The following is a 23,920-nucleotide window of genomic DNA, read 5'->3' on the forward strand; positions in this document are numbered from 1 at the left end:
CATTGTACATTCACTTTACAGAGCCCCTTACGGAAAGGCTGTGGATATGTGGTCTGTAGGCTGTATCCTGGGAGAGCTGAGTGACGGGCAGCCCTTGTTTCCTGGTGAGAGCGAGATTGACCAGCTCTTTACCATTCAGAAGGTGCTAGGCCCACTGCCAGCCGAGCAGATGAAGCTCTTCTATAGCAACCCACGCTTCCATGGCTTGCGGGTAAGAGAAGGCTTTGTTCTTTTTTTTTTTTTTTTTTTTTTTTTAATTTACTCACACAGTATTTACAGTATTGTCATTTTTGTTGTGAAGGTTCTTCTCATTTATGTTGTGCATTATCTATTGCATGTGTTTCTGTGTAAGTACAGGATATGTAGATTATAAGACATACATAATTCAAAGTAAAATTCTCATTACACCAGTACTGAGTTTTATAAATATGGGGTTTTTACTGTTAAAAGTTGATTAAAGATTTTCTTTCATTTCTTTGAGTTGTTTAACATGCAAGTTAGCATTTATCCCCAGCTTAGTATTGCCCTGCCAGATTTGCACTGTGAAGTTCAGTGGCATAGCTCTGTCAGTTTGGGGTGTGGAAAATTGATGCCTGCTGTCTTCAGGCTACTCTGTTGGAAAAATCTGAGCCATAGATGCTGCTATCATGGCAGAAGAGCTTTTTGCCTTTCAACTTACATTCCTGGGGAGTTGATGTAAGCCACGTGAGTAAGAAAGCTCTTCCTACTGACAGCGTTGTTCCCCTTTCAGGGGTTTGCCAATACTACGTAATGCTAGAGACTCACTGGTGTGAAGAAGCTGCTCAAGTTGAGAAGTGCAATATGGCAAAATCCCAGAAGCAATATATAAGTAATAGCTCTGTTATCTTTAACAATACCTGGTCAGTGATTGTACTTATGTTTCCTTGTAATTCAGTTTTTGTTGTCATTTTTTATTACTGAATGTTGCTTAGAAAGGTGAATTTATGGTCTTGATAAATGGCCTGAAATCATTAGCGTAAAATCCTATAAAGAGACATACAAAGGTTTTGGGAGACATGGTCTATGCTAAAGACTCGAGGTTTGAGTTTTACTCTGTAAAAGAGAAAACGTAGAGAATGAGAAAGGGGAAAAAAAGGGGGACCTACTTGTGTTAAAACATGTTAAAAGTTGCCATAAATTGGGTTTAGGTGATGATTATAAGAAATAGTTGGCTTGAGCAGTTAGGATAATTATTTTAGCTACAAGGATAGCTAATTCCTAAGAGTTTTTGCTGAAGTTTGTAGACTCTCCCATCAGTGAAGAGTTTAAAAAAAACAATTAGACGAGCATTTCTTACAAGGTCCTATTTGTATTTGTTCCTGTTTAGAACAATGGCCTGGATAGGGTTTTCTGTTTAAAAAAATTTATAACCCCTTATGAGGAAAGCAATGCTTTAAAAGTTTTAAGCAAAATAAATTACTGCCTCTTCAACATTATTTTAGAGCAGTTCTAGTTATGCAGTGTAATCTTATTTGGATAAATGCTCTGTAATATCTTAGGATGAGAATGAAGTATATTTGTTTTGTAGCTTTAAAATACAGTAATTCAAGAAGACAGGATGGACCTAATGTGATTAGCGCAGCATTGAGAGTTATGAGTCTGTTCTCATCCTGGATCAATGGTTTATTATTTGGCCTCAGATGTGTTGCTGCCTTCTTAGTCCCATCTGTAAAGTCAGGATATGAATGATGATGACAGTGACATATGCCTTCTAATAGAGAGTAGTCTTTGAATACTGAAGTAAAGTCTGAATAATGGCTTAAACATGAAAAATACTACAAAGAATATTGGTTCAGAATGTGATATTCATTAGTTAATTCATGGGGAAAAAATATTCCATGCCATATGACAACCTTAAAAATACATTTTTCTGAATGTAGTATAATGCTTAATAGTGGAAGATTTTCTGTTGCATAGCAGGTAGGAGGTATGCTGTGATCATGCAAGTTACTATTTACAAGCTGGATCTGGCGCTGGGTATTCACAAGATAGAAACTAGCCCATGATGAGAAACTGTTTATCCATATGTTTAGGCTTTGTGAGTTTCTACATTACTGTAACTGTGAGTACTACCATATTGTAGCACAGGATTTTAAAAATTCCAATACGAACACTCCAGCACCACGTGGACATGTATACAGATGCATGTTTGCAAACTTTCTGTCTTTTCTTCCTGCTCATTTCCTCTGTGCATCTCTCTCTATATATGTATACGTATATACACATACACACACACAGTTTTCCGCATTCCTGAGGTTTAGGGAGTGTTTAGTGATCTCTTTTCAGTCCTTTTGAGGAAGAAAACATCCATGGTATGTTGAAGGCCCAAGGAAATAAAATAATATGGGATCAGAAAGTACCAGTAGGCTCGTGCCTTTATGGAAAATGTGAGTGGTGATGTAGGACTGTAAATATTGTTCTACAAATAAGTTACAAATAAGCTGGAGAATCTGAACAATTCCAGTGAATAGCCATCTCTTATTACTGCTTTGCATGGCTTCGGCACATTTTCATGCTTCCCTGATCATTCCAGATGTAAAATCTTCTTCATGATGGTCATTCTACGTGAAGACAAGAATATTTTGCCATTTGGTTCATGTAAAAAGCCAAGGAAGCATGGAAGCCTTGCTTCACTTAAGTTACTATCGAAGATTAACATAGCAGACTTGGATTTAAAAAAAAATTCTCAATCATTAGTAAACCACTTCAAAAGAAAGCAAAGTAAAAAGAAAAATACAGCAACTATTTAGGAACAAACACATTCAAACTATGTTCTTTCATTTTCCTTCAAAGCTCCCATAATGTAATTTATGAAAAGTAATGCCAGTACAAACAATGGCCAGCAATTCACGGTGTCTAACACGCATATACAGTGCATGTGCAATGCATTTTGCTTCCAAACAAACTGCATTTTTTGAAATGAGTGTTTGTACTAGGTTGCTCTTTAAAGCTTAGGTTTGAAGCTAGTATTTAATCTGAGGAAAGTGAATGTGTAAATATATGCACCCGACTGTAACAATGCCTAAATGTAAGTGAGAGTTGAAAAATGCAAAAGTGAAAGTAAAGGAATAAAATCTTTAAGGCTTCCTGCTCATTGACATTTTAGACCAAACATAGAGTTCTCATATGTTCTTATACTATAGCAAAATTCCACATAAAATGTTTGTTTATCTTCATGTTTGATGGTTTTGTTGCTGTTGTCTGTCTTAATCACTGACTTGAATTTTATTTTTTTCTTGTATTTTCAGTGATTTTTAACTATAACTCGGTATTTTATGTGGGTATATTTTACGTATGGCTTGAGCCCATTTGGGCATACAGTGATGGCTTTTATGTACCAGTAGACAAGAAGACTGCATGCTTCCTATTGTCAGTATTCTTGCTTTGATGTGTTAGCTTAAGAGGACTTTTTAGAAAATACATAGGATGTGGATGGGATCAAGCCAGGCTGCAGCTGAAACACTTTCATAGTATTAGGCAAATTCCACAACTCTGGGAACTACTAACAAAGTGTCTGGATCTCAGCTACCTAGTTTTGGAGAAACTGTGATTAATGCCTATAGACTAGCTCATTGTTGGTTTGGTTTGGTTCATTTTTTTTCCAGAGGCTTCTCTGGTATTCAAATGTGTAATTTTCTCTAAAATCAGCATAAGTTGGATCCATGAGGTATTTTATGCTTCTGTTGGAAATCCAGCCTTAAATTTGTAATTCTGAATACACTGGTATATATGTTTAGTTTTTAAATTTGAAGTTACCTCACTGAAATCAGTTTGTCTATTTGTTTGCTGTCAGTTCGACGTGTACCGCGGTCTGGAGATGGATCTTTGTTATCTGTTTCTTTTCAAGTCATTGTACTTGATGTTATGTTATAGCAATGAAATATTGAGCAAGTTTTCTTTCATTTGATATAAAGAAAAGATTCCGTCTTCATTTTATTTGACTCTTGCCTTGTTTACAAAGCAAGCAAAAAAACCCAGTTCTGTGCTTTATTTTTTCTTTCTTCAAATCATCAGTGCCTGTCCTGTTATTTCTAGGCAGGGCTAGTTTCAGATACTGCTTTCATCGGGTTTTGTCCAGACTCTAGTTGACATAAGGTGCCCTCCAGCAATGTGCGCTACTTCTCATGGTGTTGCCAGTTCTTACTGCAGCATGACTGCAGGAGCTATCCTAAACCTTAAACTTTTGGGGTTTTGATGTTTTTCACTAAAAACATTTTTGAATTGTCTGTTAATCTTTGGTTTTTAATTAGTACTGTATATGTGCTCTCAAATTCTCTCAAAGCTGCTGCTATTAATCTTTTTTTTTTAAATATATATTACTTACATTATTTCTGAATCTATTTTAAACCTCCTACCTCTTGTCAACCATAATGCCACAAACACATTTATAAATGTAAGTTGATTATTTCTCATTTGAGAGTGGTTCCTTGACTGCTCTACTAATCCAGAATACTTTCTTTGGTTGACTAGATGTATATCATACATCAACAGTTACTTATTTCATTATAATGTTTTGTAATGTTTCATAAGCCACTAACTCTTTTAGTGCATGTGATTCCCATTAATTACATGCCTTGATTCACTGTGTAGTTTCTATTTTTTTAAGCATTGTATTCATGTATACCTTGTTTACATTCTCAGTATATTTATGCTATATTATTTTTACAGTTTCCAGCAGTCAATCATCCACAGTCTTTAGAGAGAAGATACTTGGGAATTTTAAGTGGTGTATTGCTTGATCTTATGAAGGTAGGAAAATGTATTTTATTTTCTGTCTTTAGTATGTAAGGAAAGATGTCAGTGACGACTTATCTTTGTTTCCTAATACAATACATCTTAGAAGTACTTGTGAACTTCCTTTTGAGATATTTTCATATCACCATTGTTTGTAGCAAAGCTTGATATTTCCTAGGAATCAGGAAAATACCCCTTGCAAATGCCAGGAGAGGCTGTTCAAATTTGACTGATTTGATAAACAATACATAGTCCAGACAAAAGATTCACCATCATTTGTAGCAATATGCATTCACACTGACATACATTCAGATGCACAGGTTACCTTAGTAGTGCTGAGTATGAGCTCTCAACCCATAATAAATTTAGATAAATCCACAGAGTATTAGGCTAACCTGAGGTGTTGTTCCTTTGTTGTTGGATAAGCATGAGGATGGGACAGTTGTCAAAGACAAAGTTGATGCACAGTAATTTTTTTTTTTTTTTTTTTTTTTTTTTTTACCTGAGCCCTTAATCTGCTTGCTATCACTCACCTCTGCACAGTGTGTATGTTAAGTTACTCTTCGGTCCTGTTTTGGAACAAGTCAGCTAGTTACCCATGGCCAAGCTAGGATGTGGTCCTGAGATAGTTTCTTACAGGGGATCAGGAGAAGCTGCCTCCCCTCAAAATGGCCAAACACTGTAAAGCATTGTGCTATGCATTTGCGCCATGTTCCTGCGTATGCAACACATTTTGTTGTATTTATTGTACTATAAAGACATCACCGTGGTAAGCTACAGTACATCCCACCCATTATTTCACCCACAGCAAGCTGAAAAAAAAAGTCATAGCATCAAAAATTAGGTTTAGAATCACAGGGGTACCACCTAAGAATTAAAGGCGATCTGGGACAAATATGAAGCATGGATATGGCTAATCAATTCTAAATGAATTGTGTGGTCCCAAGCCCATCTGCACCAGTTGTCCTGGAAGCCAGAGGTAGTCAGCTTAGGGGTATACTTCAGTGTTTACTTGCGTTTAGCAGTATTGATATAGCCAGCAGAAATCCACCAAATTTGCTCTACGCTTTTCAACACAACCGGTTCAAATCACTTTCATTTACTCTCTCTGCCTTATGAAGGGAGTCAGCATAGCTTTTATCTTGGTTTCATGGAGCCTGCAAAATTAGGTACCTTGGTGCATATAATTGCTTGTTTTGGTATTGTACATTCTCCTCTCTTTTCTAATTCACAGGAACTTTTTTTCTGGCATCATAGTTAGCTGTAGCTCAAGCTGTAGTAGCATATATTGCAGAACAGCAATTTCAAGATCATTCTTCAGACCATTGTTACATGTGCTGGGGTGGGGTTTATTTTCATTTTATCCTATGTTTTATGTTATATCTCAGTGTCTTTTGGGTCCTTTCGTTGTGATTTAAAAGTTAAAAAATTGTGAAATTAAGCATTTGATAATAAGCAAGGCTGAGGTCTTCCATCTCTTAAGTAGAGCATAGATTTTGTATGTGTTTATTTTGTGTCATATGTAGTTTAATGCAACATGAAATTATTCTAGCAGTTACATCTAATCACAGAAATCACAGAAACTCAAGATTAAAAAACTATCCCAATAATGTTCTTTATTTTGTTGTATTTTTTGCTGATGCAAATACAGATACTAACATTTCAACTTTGGGATTTGTTTTCCAAAGAACTTACTAAAATTAGATCCAGCAGATAGATATTTGACAGAACAATGTTTGAACCATCCTTCATTTCAAACCCAAAGACTCTTGGATCGCTGTGGAAGCTCACCTTCGCGGTCAGCTAAGAGAAAACCTTACCACGTAGACAGCAACACATTATCTAACAGGTAAACGTAGTCATGTCACCGTCACCACTGACATTTGCTCTGCCAATGAGTGAGTTGCTATCATGCTTACATACATCATCATCTACAAGAAAAGAAAAGTAGTCATTTGACTGTTTTGGCACATTTAGACATATATACTGTTCCATGTTGCCTCACTGAATAAAGGAAGTAGACACAGTTTTACTGTATTAGGGCTATTCAAGCTGAAACTTTTGCTAACTTTTTGCATAAGGCTGAATGCTTCTTGAAAAAAAACAAAGACAATGTTCAAGCCATTTCTGCATATGACAAAGGAAAAATAAGGTGGCTTACACATCTTAAAAAAAAGTTAGCCTTTTTCTTGAACAACAGTAGGAATTTTGTGGCTTGGAGAATGCCTGAGATTCCAAAGGAATGCTCTTTTCTTTGGAATGCTCTTTTCTTTGGAATGCTCTTTTCTTTGGAATGCTCTTTTCTTTGGAATGCTACCACTACTGTACATGTGCAAATACGTCCAAGGTTTTGCTAGTTGAAAGTTCAAAATTCACACAGATTTTTAGCAGCTAAATGTCCTGAAAATTGTGTGCATTGATCATGCTCCAAATTGGGGATGAACAGAATTTTGTCTGCAGTTGCAGTTATGAATCAAGTCTAGTCTACCTGAACTTAAAGCAAGGTGTATTTGCTCAGAGACTCCCTTGCTGGACCCACATAGCTTGAGAGAAGCCGCTTGATTTTAATACATCAATGAACCAGGTTTACTGCTGGATAAAACACTTCAGTACTAAAAGCCTCATGGTATTCCTCTGACAAAAGCTTTCCTAAAGGTCACCCTCTAGAGTATGCAGAATGATAGTGGCTTTTAATCCCAGCCATGTTTTTCTCTAGCTCTTCTTGTGAGATTCAAAAACTGACTCCTCATTTTAAGATTTGGGATGATGACATTTACAATCTATACTTTCTTGGAGATAGACATCGAAAAGTTTTAGCTGCCCTTATAGATTTTTAGGATAGAAGTTTTACCATTAGAGATGCAGCATCAGAAAGGAAAACCTAGATGCATGGGAAACTTGTTGTCTAAAAGGCTTGCCTAGTTGCTTGATTTAAAATTACTAGGTTCCTTATATCTGTAAGTTTTTAAAAAAATATGCTTACTTTTAACTAAAAAAGATTTTAAACTGGCATTAAAATTGCTATATTTCTAGAAACTGTAATGGAGTACATAATTAATCACTGGAAGTGGGTAGTACAAAAATCCTAGGTATGAAAATGGCTAGCATTATCCAATTATAATTATCAGCAAGATCAACAAAGGTACAGACTCATCTGTACAGTGAGCTCTCACTTTAACCCTCAGTAATATATCTGACTTACTGTATCACAGATTTGATACAGAAATAAGTTAACTGCTCATAGCCCACCTAGGTCCATCAAGGCTAACAAGTACAGCTGCAGCACCACTCAGTCACAGCTAGTTTGCAGTGCCAGCACAAGTCCAGGAGCAGAACTCCTTTTATGCCAGAAAAACTGAGATAATAAATCCTGCTCAAATAAATTCAGGCTGAGTGTTTCCACAACCAACTCATATCTCAGTCCCGTAATCCCAAAACCAGGAGAGCTGGAGAGTAAAGGTTAAGGACATCGCCAAGTAGCACTGCACCAAGTCAATCTGGTTGCAGAGCATTTCAGGTGCAGCTTTGGGGATGAGTTAGTGTGCCAAGAACTGGGGTAGTGCCAAGTTCCATGGATGCTGGGGTTCCTGTGGTAGACCTGGTTTGGGGTTTGGTGTTACAGGGCTTGCTCTACTGCACTGAGCTCAGGCCCACTCCGTCTGGATGTCTTCACCAGCACAATAACCTCTTTTCCCCCTCCTCTTCCCTCCCCTCCTCCTCCAAATCAGACATGCATTAGATGGCCTGGAGGATTGATTGTATCGGGGGGGTTTGACAGTGCTGACATGCTTTATTGTTCTATCTTGACTTTGTTATGCCAGGCGTATTTAAGATTTTTTCAGTGGATATACAGCTAATTTTCGTAATGTGGTTACACTATTGATGTGCACATATATTACTCACACATATGCATAAATGTGTAAATATACGCTGGGATTTCTATGATTGGATTTTGTATCACTTTTGTCAGCAAAATCCATTAACCAAAGCTGATTGTCCATCAGGATATAACCAGAAAGAAACAATAATGTACTAACACTTGCAAATCTGTTATTTTAGTGGAGCTTCTGATGCCTAGTTGGCAGTATTTGATCTTACTGCAGTTAGATTTTGTGTTCTTAAATGGCAACTCCTTTCTGAAATGAATGTACTGTTGTTGAAGTTATTAATACATGAATATGTAATCTGGTATATTAATGCTTCTTTATGCATTTTAATGTAGAAATCAAGCCAGCAAAAGTTCTGCTTTGCAGTCACATCACAGATCAAACAGCAAGGATATACAGACACTAGGGGTTGGCGGGCCAAGAGAAGAAGGTCTTCCAGCAAATGAAAGCTTTTTAAATGGAAACCTTCCTGGAGCTGCACATAGTCCAATGCATGCAAAAAAACCAAGCAACACACCTGGATCTGGCAACAAGGATCTAGCCAACAATAACATGCCACATCTTCTCAGCCCAAAGGAAACAAAGGCAAAAACAGAATTTGATTTTAATGTGGACCCAAAAAGTTCTGATGGTTCAGGCACAAAGTACCTGAAGTCTAACACCAGGTCTCAGCAGAACCGGCACTCGTTTATGGAAACTTCTCAAAGCAAAACTGGGACACTGCAACCCGGCGATAAGCACAGTCGCCACAGCTATATTGATACTATCCCACAGTCTTCTAAGAGTCCTTCGTATCGGACAAAGTCAAAGAGCCATGGGGTTCTGACAGACTCGAAATCCGTGGGCAACCTTTCTGAGGCCAGGGCCCAGGCTGCAGAACCGAACAGCAGCAGGTATTTTCCATCCAGCTGTATGGACTTGAACTCTCCTACCAGTCCAACTGCTCCCCGACACGGTGATAATAGAACTTTGCTCAGTCCGTCTGGGAGGAATAACCGCAGCGAGGGTACCCTGGACACCCGAAGACCGTCAACAAGACACTCCAAAACAATGGAGGAGTTAAAACTGCCAGATCACATGGATGGAAGCCATTCCCACTCTCTGTCTGCTCCACATGAATCTTTTTCCTATGGTCTAGGTTATACCAGCCCTTTTTCTTCACAGCAGCGCCCTCATAGACACTCGATGTATGTGAGCCGGGACAGAGTGAGGTCAAAGGGCTCAGAGGGTGGCTTAAGCATAGGGCAAGGGATGGCAGCCAGAGCAAACAGCCTGCAACTGTTATCTCCACAGGTGCAGCATAAGTCACTCACAAGATCTGTTGGCTCGTCACGGGAAGACTGTACGGAAGATACTAATAGGGTTAGTTCAAAATATTGCCTATTATGGAAGGCTTACCTTCCTCTCTTCACTTCGTGTGGGGACATTGTCCTGCTTTCTCTCTTCTGTTTGTTTGCAGTTATTTATTTGTCCTGTTGTAAGGCAAGGGATGTTGGGGGTTTTTTTTCAGAAGGGCTAACTATTTCAAGAGCAAAATGAGAGCCTATTTTTTAAAAACGAACTATGAATACCATTCTCTTAAAGCACTGAAATGTGAGAACAGAAAAATTGGTCTCTGAAGTTAAAATTTCATTAGTAGTTCCTAATCTTTGGTTACATTGTCTGATGTCATTTTTATCATATTGTCTGGCTTAATTAACCCTCTCATTTGTGGTTTTATTTAGCTTTTTTGTATGTATTTCTGTTATGAATGCTAATGTTAATTTTAGAAGTGAGCTTTTCACTCCCTTATAGCAGGACATTATTGCTGAAATGCCATCATTTACCAGAGGAACATCAAAATTTGCAATATTTCTCTTGATTAGTATGATGAATAACTGGGGTAGTCTAGAGATTTTACGTTGGAGAAGCCACTGGTAAATTGACTCCTTACAGTGATTACTGTCACTAGATACCTTGTTGTGTTTTACTGTGAGCATTATTTAATGAGTAGTGGAGGGGCTAGTTCTGGTGTTATTTACATTCCTTACACAATGCTTCCGAATTATCTGCTCTTACTCATCAGATGCGTAAAGATGACTGCATTTGTCCCCAAATCTTTAAATTGATGTATCATTGATCCAAATTGGAGCAAAATGGTGCGGAGAGAGAACTACAAAAATGAGTGTTTGTTTCTATATATGTACATCTGTGATAAAGTGACTTCTAAGGACAGAACGTCTAGTTTAGATCTGTTGTCAAATTGAAGGAAGTCAGAGCTGCAAATATTATTTAAGGTCTAAAAATTATGCTTTACTGTGAGAGACTAAAAAAATCTGGCTACTTACTTTATGTAAGAAATATGGGTAGCTGACTTGATAGTGGTCTACAAGTACCATAAAAAAGAGTTTCAAGTAGTGGTTGCCTCTTCAGTCCAGTAGGAAAAAAAAGGCATAATACATTTTTCTGTACTCACCACATCTCCTCCATTCAGGACTATGTGTACTCACACATGAGGAAAGATCTCATCAAGATAGGAGAAATACAATGTAATTTAAAAACAAAACAAAAAAAAAACAACCAAAAAAAACCTACTTAGAAGGGATTACAGCAGCTCCATTTCAAAACCAGCTGGTTTTTTTTCTTGGTGTAGTCATTTTTCTCTCTCATTTCAGTCAAGTTAAATGTTACTTATTCTTCAGGATGTTACTGTAGAAGGGTGATAACACCAACATTTGAGTTTTTGATAATAAAAACTCTTGCTACCTTGTATTCTTCAGTGCATTAGGATCTTTTTCTGCATTATGTAGCAGATATTAATTTGATACGTAATTTTAATTTTTTTCATATTGTGTAGAGGCAGATTGTTTTTATCAGATCATTCTTTGTCTTTTGACAATTGGTTGACAAATTTTTATTTTAGAAGAATTAATGTGTATCTTAATGCTTATGTTTTTGTTCATTTTCATTTGCTTTGGAATTCCTAATCTTTTGTAAAGGACTTGCCTTTATCTCTTATGGTCAGTGGTTTTAAACTTAAGCCTTCAATTAATGCTCTTAAATCTGTATTTCAACCATCAGAAGTCTGAAAGGAAAAATACTCTTCTGAAATGGGTGGCAAGTCTTTAAAAACATAAAGCTGTTTTTGTTTGTTTATACTAATGTCAATAACAAATCAGAATTAAATTGTCAATCTTCTTATGCCTCATAAAGGCATTTTCACAAAAAAGTGATTCTTTGGCTCCTTCCTATCTCTCCTCCCTCCCCACACATATTCTGCATTAGAAATCAGAAAATTTCACTTTCTTCAGGATTACTGAAATAAAAAAATCAGGAATAACACTAGTGCTCTCAAAGATTCTTTATTGTTTTCCTGTTATTTTTTTCCCAATCAATTCTACTGGTTCTCTCTCTGCTCATACTTTGTGAAGTTTCCTCACGTCCATGTTTCTAGTTTCTCATTGATTTTCTCTTCAGCTCTACCAAGTCTTTTTAAAGAAAAACATTCTTTGTTTGCCAGGCTTTAAATCTTACTTTAAAGAAAAAAAGACTTGCATTCAGCATTAGTTTTGGGGCTTTTCAAGTCTCAGTACAACACTTTTGTTTTAAGGGTTCTTTTTAGTTTTAAATTAAATGTACACAAAAAGGGGCAAGCAGAAGAAAATCAAGTACAAGTTGCTATTACTGTCTCATATTTGTAACTCAACTGCTGACAAAGGGATGTCTTACACAAGCAGTAATTTAATCAAATGCTTCAGCCTCTTGTAAATTTTAGAAGAATCAAACTGTGATTTAAAGCATTGGTTTAGCTGCACTTGTTGTCTTGGCACAGTTTCAAGGGTTGTTTTTTCTGTGACAATGAGGCCAGATCTTCATTAATAAAAGGCAGAACAGAGTCTGCAAATCACTCATAGAGTGAATAGAAATCCCAATTTTTAGTTTTGGTTGGGTTTTTTTGTGGTTTTGTTTTTTTAAACTTTGTCCTTCCTGGACATTCTAGATTTGAAAACCCTATATGAATTTAATACAGTTTCCTGTGGGGTCTTGTAGACAGCATTGAATTTTATCTGGTTGGTCCATACTGCAGGAAAAATTGCAGCATCTTGTTCATTTAAAAGTGGGGTTAAGTCATATTTGGTGGCAAATTACATGCATATGGGCGTTTCTAACGGCTTACTTAAGCTTTTGCTGAAGTACATCTAGGAAGTACTGTATTCAGGAAGATAGACTAAATTAGAGGTAATGATATTCTTTTTGCTCTCCTGACTTAAATAGTTAACTTATAGATGTCTTAGTTCAGGGACTACCTCTTATTTTGCATACAGTAGATTTTATGCCTGTTGATACCTCTAGGTACTACTGTGTAACAGCTGGTAAGAGGTAGTGCTTTGGTCTTGCATTTATCACAACTTATATGCACTTCATGTTTGCTTTTTAAAATTTGCCAGTAGCAGAGTGACCTGATTCCATCAGAAATTAATTGAACAAGGCCTCCATTAAAAAATTCCTCCAGAGATGTTACAACTGCATTTCATTCACGCCAAAAATCTGAGGGGTCTGAGTCATGCTCATGTCTGAAATTACAACTAAGAGGCAAAATTTGTTCATGCCAGTTTTGTCATTTTGGAAAAAGCAAGCAAGCAGCAAAACCAAATAATTATTGATTAGATAGTCTGTGATTTGATATTGGCAGTTATTAATAACATGAAAAGAAAATTGTGTGTGGTTAAGTTCAGGGTTTCTTGCTTGTGTGTGTTGGTTAAAAACTGCAAAATCAGTTTATAAGCTTTCATTTTAAGTGGTTGATTGTTCTTTTGTTTAGGGTGGAGCATATCATGATCCACACACAGAAGATGGAGCATCTACTAAGGAAAATAGAATTCTGTATAATGACCCTGTTCCAAGAAGAGTTGGCAGCTTTTACAGAGGTAATTTTATGGTGGATATTTCAAAATTAAACAAGAATTTTAAAATGGAATATAAATTAAGTAGTAGAAATGGTTACAAAGAACTGACATGAACAACTAAAATAGGTTATTGGAAAAAGAATTGTTACCCCACTTTCAGAGACTGGGTTGACCTGCTAGTAACTGTATTAGTTACTACAGGTAACTATCATATTATTTATTTGCAAATGGTAACACACTTTGATTGACAAGTATATCCAATGCAGTAGCTTGTAAAGCAGAAGATAATTTATCAGGGGGAGTTGAACAAAATGATTTAATATTACCAGAGTAAGCAGTCTATTAATGCTTTTAATTTGTATTTTAAATTCTTACTAACACTATATCTAAACACCTTTGTACTTGTAACACATTGACATACTTACTGTTCTATTTCAGATACTGTGGTGCATGGAACTGTAATGCTAGTTTTTCATTGCTCGAAACCTATGTTCATTTCTTTTGTTCAGACTTACTAAAGATCAGGGTTTCCTACAAGCAAGAGCATGCTTACAATAATCCCAGTTCAGAATAAATAATAAAACGGGACTGTGTATGTGCATATATATGTATGTATATATACGTGTGTGTGTCTGTATAAATACACACAAATAGGTATTTTTCTATTATGGTACACAAAAGATGGTGATTTCTGAGCAGCTGCCTCATGGCTAAACCTGGGTAATCCTTTTGAAAAAGACAAGGATGATAAAGAAGCTAATTACTGTCCTGCAAGTGTTAGGAGGCTTGTGTGGCTCCCCTGAACCTTAAGAAGTCCCAATCAGCTAAAATTCGATTATGAGTCACCTAATAACCTTAAGTAGAGTCACAAATCTCCCTCTGATCCTCTTCAGGTTGATCAGTTGGCTGATGACCTGATTCAGACATGTTAAAATCTGCCAATCCTTGCAAGTGTCCATTGCAATATTAAAACCTGTGAGCAATATTAAAGCTTGTACTGTTTTGAGCAATGCTTTTGAGTGTAAGGTTTTATAGGACATGCAACAGAGAATCCTTAAGGATCCGCAGTCCTGAATTGCTTCTATTAATCCTTAAAACACTCCTAAAATTGGACATGGATTATCCTTCTTTTTTATACGTAGTAAAACAGACATTCCAAGGAAGAACGACTTTCTGGGGTTTATTCATTTCCTTATTATAAACTAGAGGTTTCTTCCTCTTTACCTGTATCTATGAAACACATGTATTTTAGTTCACAGACTTAATTATTGCTTTGGAAAAATGATACTATATTTAAATAATACATTGATAAGAGTATATGCAAAAACTATTGAAAGAAAAAGCTACTATGAAAAAAGTAAATTCATATTTATGCAATTCTTAAGTACTGACTTAATACAAAGGTTATTAGCATGTACTTTTGTACTACAGCTTGAACAAAAACTTACAGATTCAATTTTGATAGATGGTATAGTGTGATGGTGCAGTAATGCTGCAACTAGTGTCAATCAATTTTTAATCCAGTGCATGTATTTCTGATGATATTCATAATTCTAATAAAGTTATGTTCTAAGTATGCATAACCTATTTTCAAAACCACAGTATGTGTGTTTGAAAAATACATAATATCTGATTTTGATCCTTTCATTTTTAGTGAGTAGTCTCTTAGTTATATTAAAATCCAAAATAATTTTTTTCAGGGTGGGTACTACTTTTTTTAAGGTCTAAGTGGAGACAAAGTGTAACCTGTAGTATTTTGTGTCTTTAATAACAGTATGCCAACCTTTTATTCTGTTTCCTGTTTTTAAATATCGATTGCAGTTGTGGCTCCATACATATAAAAGTGTTCTCAAATCTAGTTAACAACTTAGTCAAGTTCTGATAATGGTCTCATATTACAACTGATGCTACCTTGCAAGTATCACAAAACAACAGCTTTCCCAACTGTAAAAAAAGTATGCTTTTTTTCAGACATACATAAAGTACAGCTGTCTTCACTCTCTTCTTTCTGTAAAAGAGGTAGAGAGGAAGTAGACAACTGAAAGATGGGATTTTTGGCAGAGCTAAGTATACGTTGTTTGCTATTTCTCTGTTCAGTTCCATCTCCGCGTCCAGAGAGTACCTACATAGAAAACAATGTGTCAAACAGAGCCTCTGTGTTACCAGCAGACAGCAGCACGGTGGCAAACCACTCAAAGAGACAAACCACCTTTGATACCTGGTGAGTTGTTATTTACACAGATGTGTAGAGAATGGCAGGGAAACAAAGGGATTTTTAACAAGAGGGAAAAGTTTTTCTCAAAATTTGCAGTTGTCTATATATGCTTAGTTGCTTCCTGTGACTGTACTGACTTAGCATTGCATGCTTTCTGTCCCCTTTTGGGCAGCAAGAAATACTTCGTTACACCATCACACTGAACGCATTAAAGATTCTATACTTTTGTCCAGTCTTTCCTAATTTTTTTCCGCTATTAATCTTCAGTTAAAGATAATACAAAGTGCTTGTGTGTATATAGTATGGATAGCAAGGCCATAGCTTCATCTGTGGATTCCAGAAGCATGAGTTGTCAGACAAACGGGAAAAATATCAAAATGCATGTTTCCATATATAAAATAGGACTGTATTAATGAAGAATATAATATTCACCCTGCAATGGGGACTGCTGCTCTTTTCACTTGTGCACCACAGAAGGAAATGAGTATGTCCTATGGGAAAATGGACTAAACAACATCTTAGTGGTGTATATTGATTTTGAAAGATTAAAAGCATCACATGGCTCCATTATATAACATAGAACAATTAACTATAATTATGCTAATAGAATGACAGCATGTGCATAGCTGTGCAGGACTTAAAGGAAAATATCTTAATTTTGTTGCGCTCAGAGCTGTTCAGCTTCAAAATACTCTTAATCTTCTACTTTGTTCAATCACAATAAAGTACACTGAATAAAAATAAACAAATGGTGCTTCAAAGGATTGGTGGGAGGGTTGGACTGTATGCATTCGCGTGGTTCAACTGTGCTTTGTACCACTATCTGAAACACTGCTCTCTGAAAGTGCGATAAAATCATGCTATCTAAAGAACTGTTGCAGTGTTTTGTTGACTTAATGTGTTTCCACGTGAACAACCTGTGAATTATCTGCTTAAAAAAGAAGGGGGCGGGGGGTGTGAAGAGAAACAAATGGTATTTCAGCTTGTGTTCAGGTTATATACCCATGTCAGTAATAGATGTTTACTCCAGAACCCTTGTCACCTGCTCTGATTCACTAGTGTCTGCTTCCTGTCCTTCAGTAGCTCCACCTACATCCATTTTGTGGAAGTTAGCTGAGGAATCCGGTCACTTATGTAAAAATATGGTACTTATGTTGTGACTTATGTGGCTAAAGAAGGTATTTATTCCTACTGTTGAATCCGTTTACTTATTTTGTTGTCCTTCATATCTGAATCTTTCTATCTTGCATATAACATAAGCCTACTGGAATCTTGTTTTGCTTTATATATCATTCGCCAATATATTAGCTTTTATTATGTGGTCACTGCAAAGAAACACGTAATGTTATTTTAACTCTGAACTGAAATAATAGCATATGTTATTAGAGCTGGTTGGGAATTTTTTTGACTTAAGTATTTTTCTCGCTTACAATGCCAAATTATCGAAACTAAAACTTTTCAAAGGAACAGACTGACATCCACTAACCTTTTACTGGGAAGATTCTTCAGTTCCAGGATGGAATTGCCAGTCAAAACCAGAGATACACTCAAAATAACAAATATTCTGGGGGCAGCATTATTTTTTGGAATGCGAGGAACTCAAGTGCAGGGCCTTTGTTCTTCATTATTTAAACCAGAGGCTTGAACCAAGATCTTAGATCTAACGAGTGAACGCCCTGAACCAGAAGTTAGAGGTTATTCTGGAGCACATTCTCTGTTTCCCTCAATATATTCTCTTGAAGCTGTTTCATCTTGTTGAAATAGTGAAAGGACCACAGAGATGCTGAATATGGCCCAGTGAATAAGGCCCTTCATTAACTTTGAGGCAGTTAGATTTAAGTCCTTGTTCCAGTTAATGTACTCAAATAGTTTCACAAAGTGGAACAGCTCCTTTGAGAGAAGAACCCACAGAAGAATAAGCATTTCTTCTTATGAAATGGGAGGAATGGCAGTGCCCACAACATCAAGTTACTGCTATTTTGGCATGCGTTTCTCTTTCTCTTTGCTTTTCCTACTCCCTATTTTCCTGAAATGTTTCCTGCCCAGCTCTACATGTTAACTCTGTGCAAGTTGTCCTGGCAATGGTCTAATGTTGTTGCAAAATTGTTCTGTGCCATAAATGCAGCTTAATCAGATTTCTCAGTGATGTAGAGTCTATGTTCCTCTACTTAATTTTCTGTATAGAAGTTGTGTAAACACTTATGAAAATGTTGAAAGCTCTAATGGAATGTGATTCTGCTTACATCAATTTTATGGTGAAGTAAATATTTGATGTTTGACTGACATAGATAACTGGTACATGACAATTCATCTCTAATTATGAGTGACATGTATTCCACCTGGACTTGCCACTACTGTAAATTATTGCTTCTCTCATACTATTGCTCTGTGTTGCCTTTCTTCTGTCAAAGATTTTGTGAATGTTTGCTAGACTGAATTGTCACAGATGTTCCCTTGTCTTTGTGTGCATTTCTTCACTCTGTCCCCGCTGTCCTGCCTCTTTAAATAAAGATGTTATAAACTCGACTTTTTGTCATCAGGTTTTACTCTTAAATTACTAGATCGCTTCTGAACTTTAGACAGTTTGCTTTGAAAAAAGGCAAATTTTTCATCCTTCTAGAAAATCTTTTTTTTGCCAGAGTTTAATTTCCTGTAAATGGTCTTGAACTTGCTCAATTTTTCCTTTTTGATACAAGAGTAGGTGTTTTATTCTCTTCACCTGTACGAGCTTTGTCTTAAGCTGGGCAAAATCGGTAGGTATAGGCACGATGCTTAACCTTGTTCTGCCAGTTTGCCAAAATGTTGGCCTGAGGTATCTTTATCACTGTTATAGTTCTAAATATCTCTTTAGAATACACTCCCAACATGCAGTACTTTTACCTCACATCATATTGGAACTGTTTGCATTGATTGTTTACGCGATATTAGGGGGCTTCTGGAAAGCTTTGTTGTTTAGACCTTTTATGTCCATATAAATGTATTCATTCTATGACAACTTGTCATATCCTCTCTAGCATATGTCATACCTTCCTGCAAAAATAATAAAAAGGGGAAATATGTAATATTCATTATTATTTTTATATGTATATAATATATCTAAACACACACAAAGTCTCTCTGTCATTCAAGAAGACAAAAGAAAGAACATCCTATTCCTAGGATTGTCAAAGGCTTACAATTATCTATATACCATTAATTGTCAAGACTCCAAAACAATACAGTATATTGTAAACATGACATGACTGACTATGATATCGCTGTTTCAGCATCAGTGTAACAATGTAGTCACACTTAATGTTCCTGAAACTAGAAGGTTGCCAGTATCTGAGCAAGCTATTTTAAAGCTTCTTCAGCTGTGTCTGCAGTACAACTGTTGCTGCATTGTAAATACTTTCCATACTTACAGAATTCTTGAATTTGTAAAAAATATCAGGAAATTTCAAATTTGTAACTTGCTCAAAAATCACCTGTGTGTGTTACACTGGTTGAAGGTTTAAGAATCTGCTCTGCATAGCTTGAAGATGTTCACCTTCCTAATGGTATAGCTTTCCCTCTGACATTTCCTGCACAAGACAGTTGCATATGCATTGTCATCCAGTGTGTTTGCTTTATTCATCTATTTGGCAACATATGAGCCTCCCTAGTCTCTTTTAGTAACCAGTGCCTCTTCCATGACCCTTCTTCCCTCATCATCAGTGGTTTTGTTTTGTACTAAAACTTAGATGATGCACCCTAATGTAATTTGCAAGGAAGCTTTCCAGAATTTGTAGTCATCAATATTCTGTCCAAAAAATAAGCCTAGTGAAGTATATGCTTTAGAAGTTTACGAAACCGACCACTTCCAAATTTTTATGGTTACTGATGTTGAACAATACCAGAGGGGTGTAAAACCTATGTGTGTATGTATACTTTTATATGTATACTTTTTTTGGTGATGCCACAACCTCGGGTGACCTAGTGGCTTTAGTGGCTTCTGGGTGGTATTTTGTATATATGATAGTAGATCTGGGGTTTATTCCAGTTAATAAATCCTCCTTTTCTACATTGGGGGAAAAAAAAAAAAAATTTTGCAGCTCCAAGCAAAGTTCAAATTTGATCTCTGATTTTTAAGCTTTCAATGCCAGGCTTTTAGACCAAGAAGTTTTAGTGTGGACTTCAGCTTGTGGGATTGTGATTCTTACCTTAAGTAAACCATTTATTTGAGGTGCTTCGTTAGTTTCTGACATTTTCTTGCCTTCATTTATGGTAACTCTATAACTGCCAAGGGTTTTACTTTTAAGTAAAACCAAAAGCTAACTTGTAGAATTATTGTTTGTTCATTTAACTTCCACAGAAAACTTCAGACGTTTCAGTAACTCCTCCATTAGACCAAAATCTTACTTGTGTAATTGTGAGCGGTTCAGTAAAGGGAGTAGTATACTGGCAGTTAAATAGGATTTCCAAGCCAGGCTGCCTGCTGAGATTAGGGTTGCTGAAGAATAACTGAAACAAGCGTGAAGAATTGTCTCCCCAAAAGAGCTGTCTGCAATAGGAATCTATCTATGACAGCATGCTTCCTATTTATTCTTTTTAGTTAATATTAAAACACATCAGCTTGCTTGCCCCATGCATGTTTGCTGCTATGCCCCATTGTACCTGCATGAAGTTGGATACTTTGCCTGCCAGGGGCAATAAATGCTAGTGATAATCACAGAATTTCTGTATATACCTATGCTTTTTCCAAGTGTCTAAGACCAGAATAACTAATGTGATTTACATTATATGTCCTAAGCAAGCAAAAGGCACACAAAGATAAAATAACAAAGAACACATTTTGCCTTTGGTTTCTGCTTGAGGGTGAGCTCTCTTGAGTCGGGGCTCTTCTCTAGGGCTAGTCTTACCTGCTAGTAAAAGAGGCACTGCGTAACAGATCCTGGTGTAACTGTTCGCTTTCAAGAGCTGAAGTGTTATGCAAAATACCAAGATACTTGCAGTTACATTGTAAGAGTTTAGCACTGAGTGATGGTACCATACAGATTTTTTCTGATAATCCTAATTTTTTCCTGTACTGTCCATTGTCTGAAAAATCATCTTTTGGGATGCCTAAAATATCTCAGTGTTTCATCGCATGAATCAAAATGTTCTGCTCTATTTTTGCTCCATACAAAATCCTGGTGTTGAAGCTTCCTGCTATAATGCTATATATGTTCACTCTCTTCACGTTATGAGCATATGTTTTGAAGCAGTCACTTTTCAAGGTCAGTGCTTTTTCAGACAACTGTACTGCAATATGAGTCATAGGAATTAATGACATAAACCAGTCGGTGTAAAACCACTGGCTTTTGGGTAAGCAGCAATTGAAAATGAGCAGAGTTCTCAGCCCCTTATTTTCCTCCTCTGTATGGTCACTGTAGTTGTAAAGAGGAAATGATGGTGCAAAATTTCACTTCTCCTCTCTGCTCATCTGCTGTAGGGAGCAGTTTTCTCATCCAGGTTCACTGGGCCAAAGAAGAGAATCACACTTGAGCAAATCTCTGTCTATAACTATGGCAAAAATTGTCCCAAGCTTTATTCTGAAGATTAAGTTCACCTTTAAAAATACAGTGTTTATATTTTGGAATAGACTTCGGAACAGAAAAGCCATAGGAAGACATTGAAAAATTTTAAAGGACAATGTAGAGTAACCACATGGGGACTTCCTTATGATCTGACGCTGGTTCCTCAGTGGACAACATAGTTGCTGTGTTGGTAATTTGCACTGGGACTATGGTTTGGGGTATGTTAGCAGATGTGGATGTACAGTAGCTCCTTTGGGGAAAGGCTCAGAAAATTCTAAGCCCCATTCACATGACTTTCAGAGTACAAGTAGGATAGGCACTTGGGATGCATGCATTCCTCCAACTTTTCTAACAAATCAAGTAAAAACTATTTAGTAAATAATTCTGTAGGTGTTTTGTCTGTGTTAAGTCAGCCTCGTTAGTTCACCGAATCTGTAAAGCTGTCAGTAGTCTTTTGGGCTTTCTCCTTGGTGCTTTAAGTGATTAATACAAGACTGCTGTACTGGTGCTACGCAGTGGTACCAAATACAGGGACATGACAGAAACAGGAATCCTTAGCAATCCAGTATATTTGAAATATGTTTTATAAATCTAATGATTATATTAAACTAGAGATTTTTCCTGTAGCATTGTAATTTTCACGTTAAATCTATGTTGTTGCGCACCTGAATGTGTTTCCTGGATCTAGATGTAAGTTCCAAAAAATATAAATTAGGAAAACTTCCACCATACTCTCAGCCTATGAATCTTTCCTCTAAGCCCATTCTCTTACTCAGCAGTTGCACTTTATTACAGCGTTTAAACACTACATGCATTTATATTTAGAACCAGGTAGCATTTTGAGCTTGAGGTGGTTTTGTGAAGAAATGGAGGAATTGATCATACCACCTATCAGAGTGAAGATACTCTCACCAATAAGAAGGATGATTCCGGTGATTCCTCTCCCAATTATGTGTTTCATATTTGCTTGGAAAAAAAATGTCAGCTTGGCATGTAGTAGCAGCTGAATCACGAGCTGATAGCGTAGCCTTTAAAGCCAGAATTAGAAGCCAGCGATAACTATAGTAGACAGCTAAGTGCTTCTACATTACAGTTACTCCAAGAAAAGCTGTTCCTGTTTGTCATCCAGAGTCCTTAGAACTGTGGCTTTCCTTTCGCTTTTCCATCAAGACAATGGAATAATTTCATTTTTGTCTTCATACAACTTCAGAATGAAAAAGGACTATTAAATTACCCAGTATGATTTTTCTGTATGTTAGTAGCCTTTAAATGTCATCCGTTCTCTGGGGTCCAGGCCCAGTAGCATACCTCACTAATGTGTGTCTCCAGAAGAGTATGAGGTCCTGATTTGAAATATTCAAGATGGGAAGTCCACTCCTTCACTAAGGAATTTGTTCTGGCGGTTAATGATTCTTATTGTTAAAATCAGTCCCTTATTTCTAATACGACTTCTCTGGCTTCATTGTCCACCTACTTGTTATGTCTTTTCCCTTTAATGATCCTTCTAGTATTCTGTAATTTCTTCCCTGGATAAGTACTTGTGCGCCACAATCAAGGAAACTAAATATTTGGGCTGGTTTGGCTGTGGTTTTTAACGTACTAAAGAGATTGAAATCTTGTGACTCTTCTAATGTAGGCCGTTCTTTCTATCTCTGAAAATATTTCTGTGGCCCTTTGCTGCACCATTTCCAATTTTCAAACTATTTTAAAGGGCACTAGAACTGCATTCAGTTGTGTCTCACCAATGTCCTACGTAAACCATCTTTTTACCCCATATCAGTACTTCACATACGTAGTTTACTGTGTATACTTAAAGTAACATTTATCAGCTGTAGTTAATTCAGCTGTGCAGACAAGTTAAAAGGTGGAAATTCAGTCTTCAGGCAAGTCACCTGTTCCACTTTTGGGTCATCTTCTTTTGCCAGCACTGTCTCACCCACACATAACAAACTAACTGAAGTTTTTATTGTTGAAACGGACAACAGTAGATCCCCAGCTTCCCCGATGATAAATTTGGAACCATGTCACTAAAGGTCAGGAAGTTCAATTGAAATTGGTTCTCTCTGGCGAACTTTGCAACTCCTGGCTCTGCAGCAAGCAGTGGATAAACTGGACCTGTGCTTTTGTACCTCATCACCATTTGTATGTTCTCTCAGATATGATTTTTATTTTTCTAAAAGACTTTGTGTGTGATATTTTGGTTTGAATATTAAATTCTGGCTTAAAAAAAAAACAACAGACATGCATGCTTTCCTTTTTCCTAAATAACTATTCACTGGTTTGAGCTAGTCATTTTACCCTAACACTGTGTTCCTCCTATCCCATTTAATAAGACTATTTATCCGGTGTTTGTACAGTAACCCTTGAACCAATGAATGCTAAAACATTGAGAATCTTTTTGCTTTAATCAATAATTTGCATTCTTTGGCATCAGATCTCATTATTACACAGAACATGTATAATATCAAAAGAAAATCTCTCTTACAATACCTTATTTCATGTTTAGGAAAAGTCCTGAAAACCTTAACAGTCACTCAGAACAGCTCAAGGAGAAAGAAAAGCAAGGTTTTTTCAGGGCAATAAAAAAGAAAAAGAAGAAATCTCAAACTGTAAGTATACAGTATTTCTAACAGAAAAAAA

General features: G+C 36.6%; 1 protein-coding gene across 3 annotated transcripts in view; it reads left to right on the plus strand.

Moving 5' to 3' along the window:
* Positions 1-23,920, plus strand: part of CDKL5 (cyclin dependent kinase like 5) — a 125,042-nt gene that overhangs the window by 87,250 nt on the left and 13,872 nt on the right. For all 3 annotated transcript variants that reach the window (XM_069784768.1, XM_069784770.1, XM_069784769.1), the window contains 7 exons: positions 22-211; positions 4,690-4,770; positions 6,444-6,604; positions 8,978-10,004; positions 13,444-13,549; positions 15,626-15,749; positions 23,787-23,889. In XM_069784768.1, coding sequence (XP_069640869.1) covers positions 22-211; positions 4,690-4,770; positions 6,444-6,604; positions 8,978-10,004; positions 13,444-13,549; positions 15,626-15,749; positions 23,787-23,889 — 1,792 coding nt within the window. The remainder of the gene's footprint in view (positions 1-21; positions 212-4,689; positions 4,771-6,443; positions 6,605-8,977; positions 10,005-13,443; positions 13,550-15,625; positions 15,750-23,786; positions 23,890-23,920) is intronic.

This window comes from Haliaeetus albicilla, chromosome 6 (assembly GCF_947461875.1).
Source record: "Haliaeetus albicilla chromosome 6, bHalAlb1.1, whole genome shotgun sequence".
NCBI lineage: Eukaryota > Metazoa > Chordata > Aves > Accipitriformes > Accipitridae > Haliaeetus > Haliaeetus albicilla.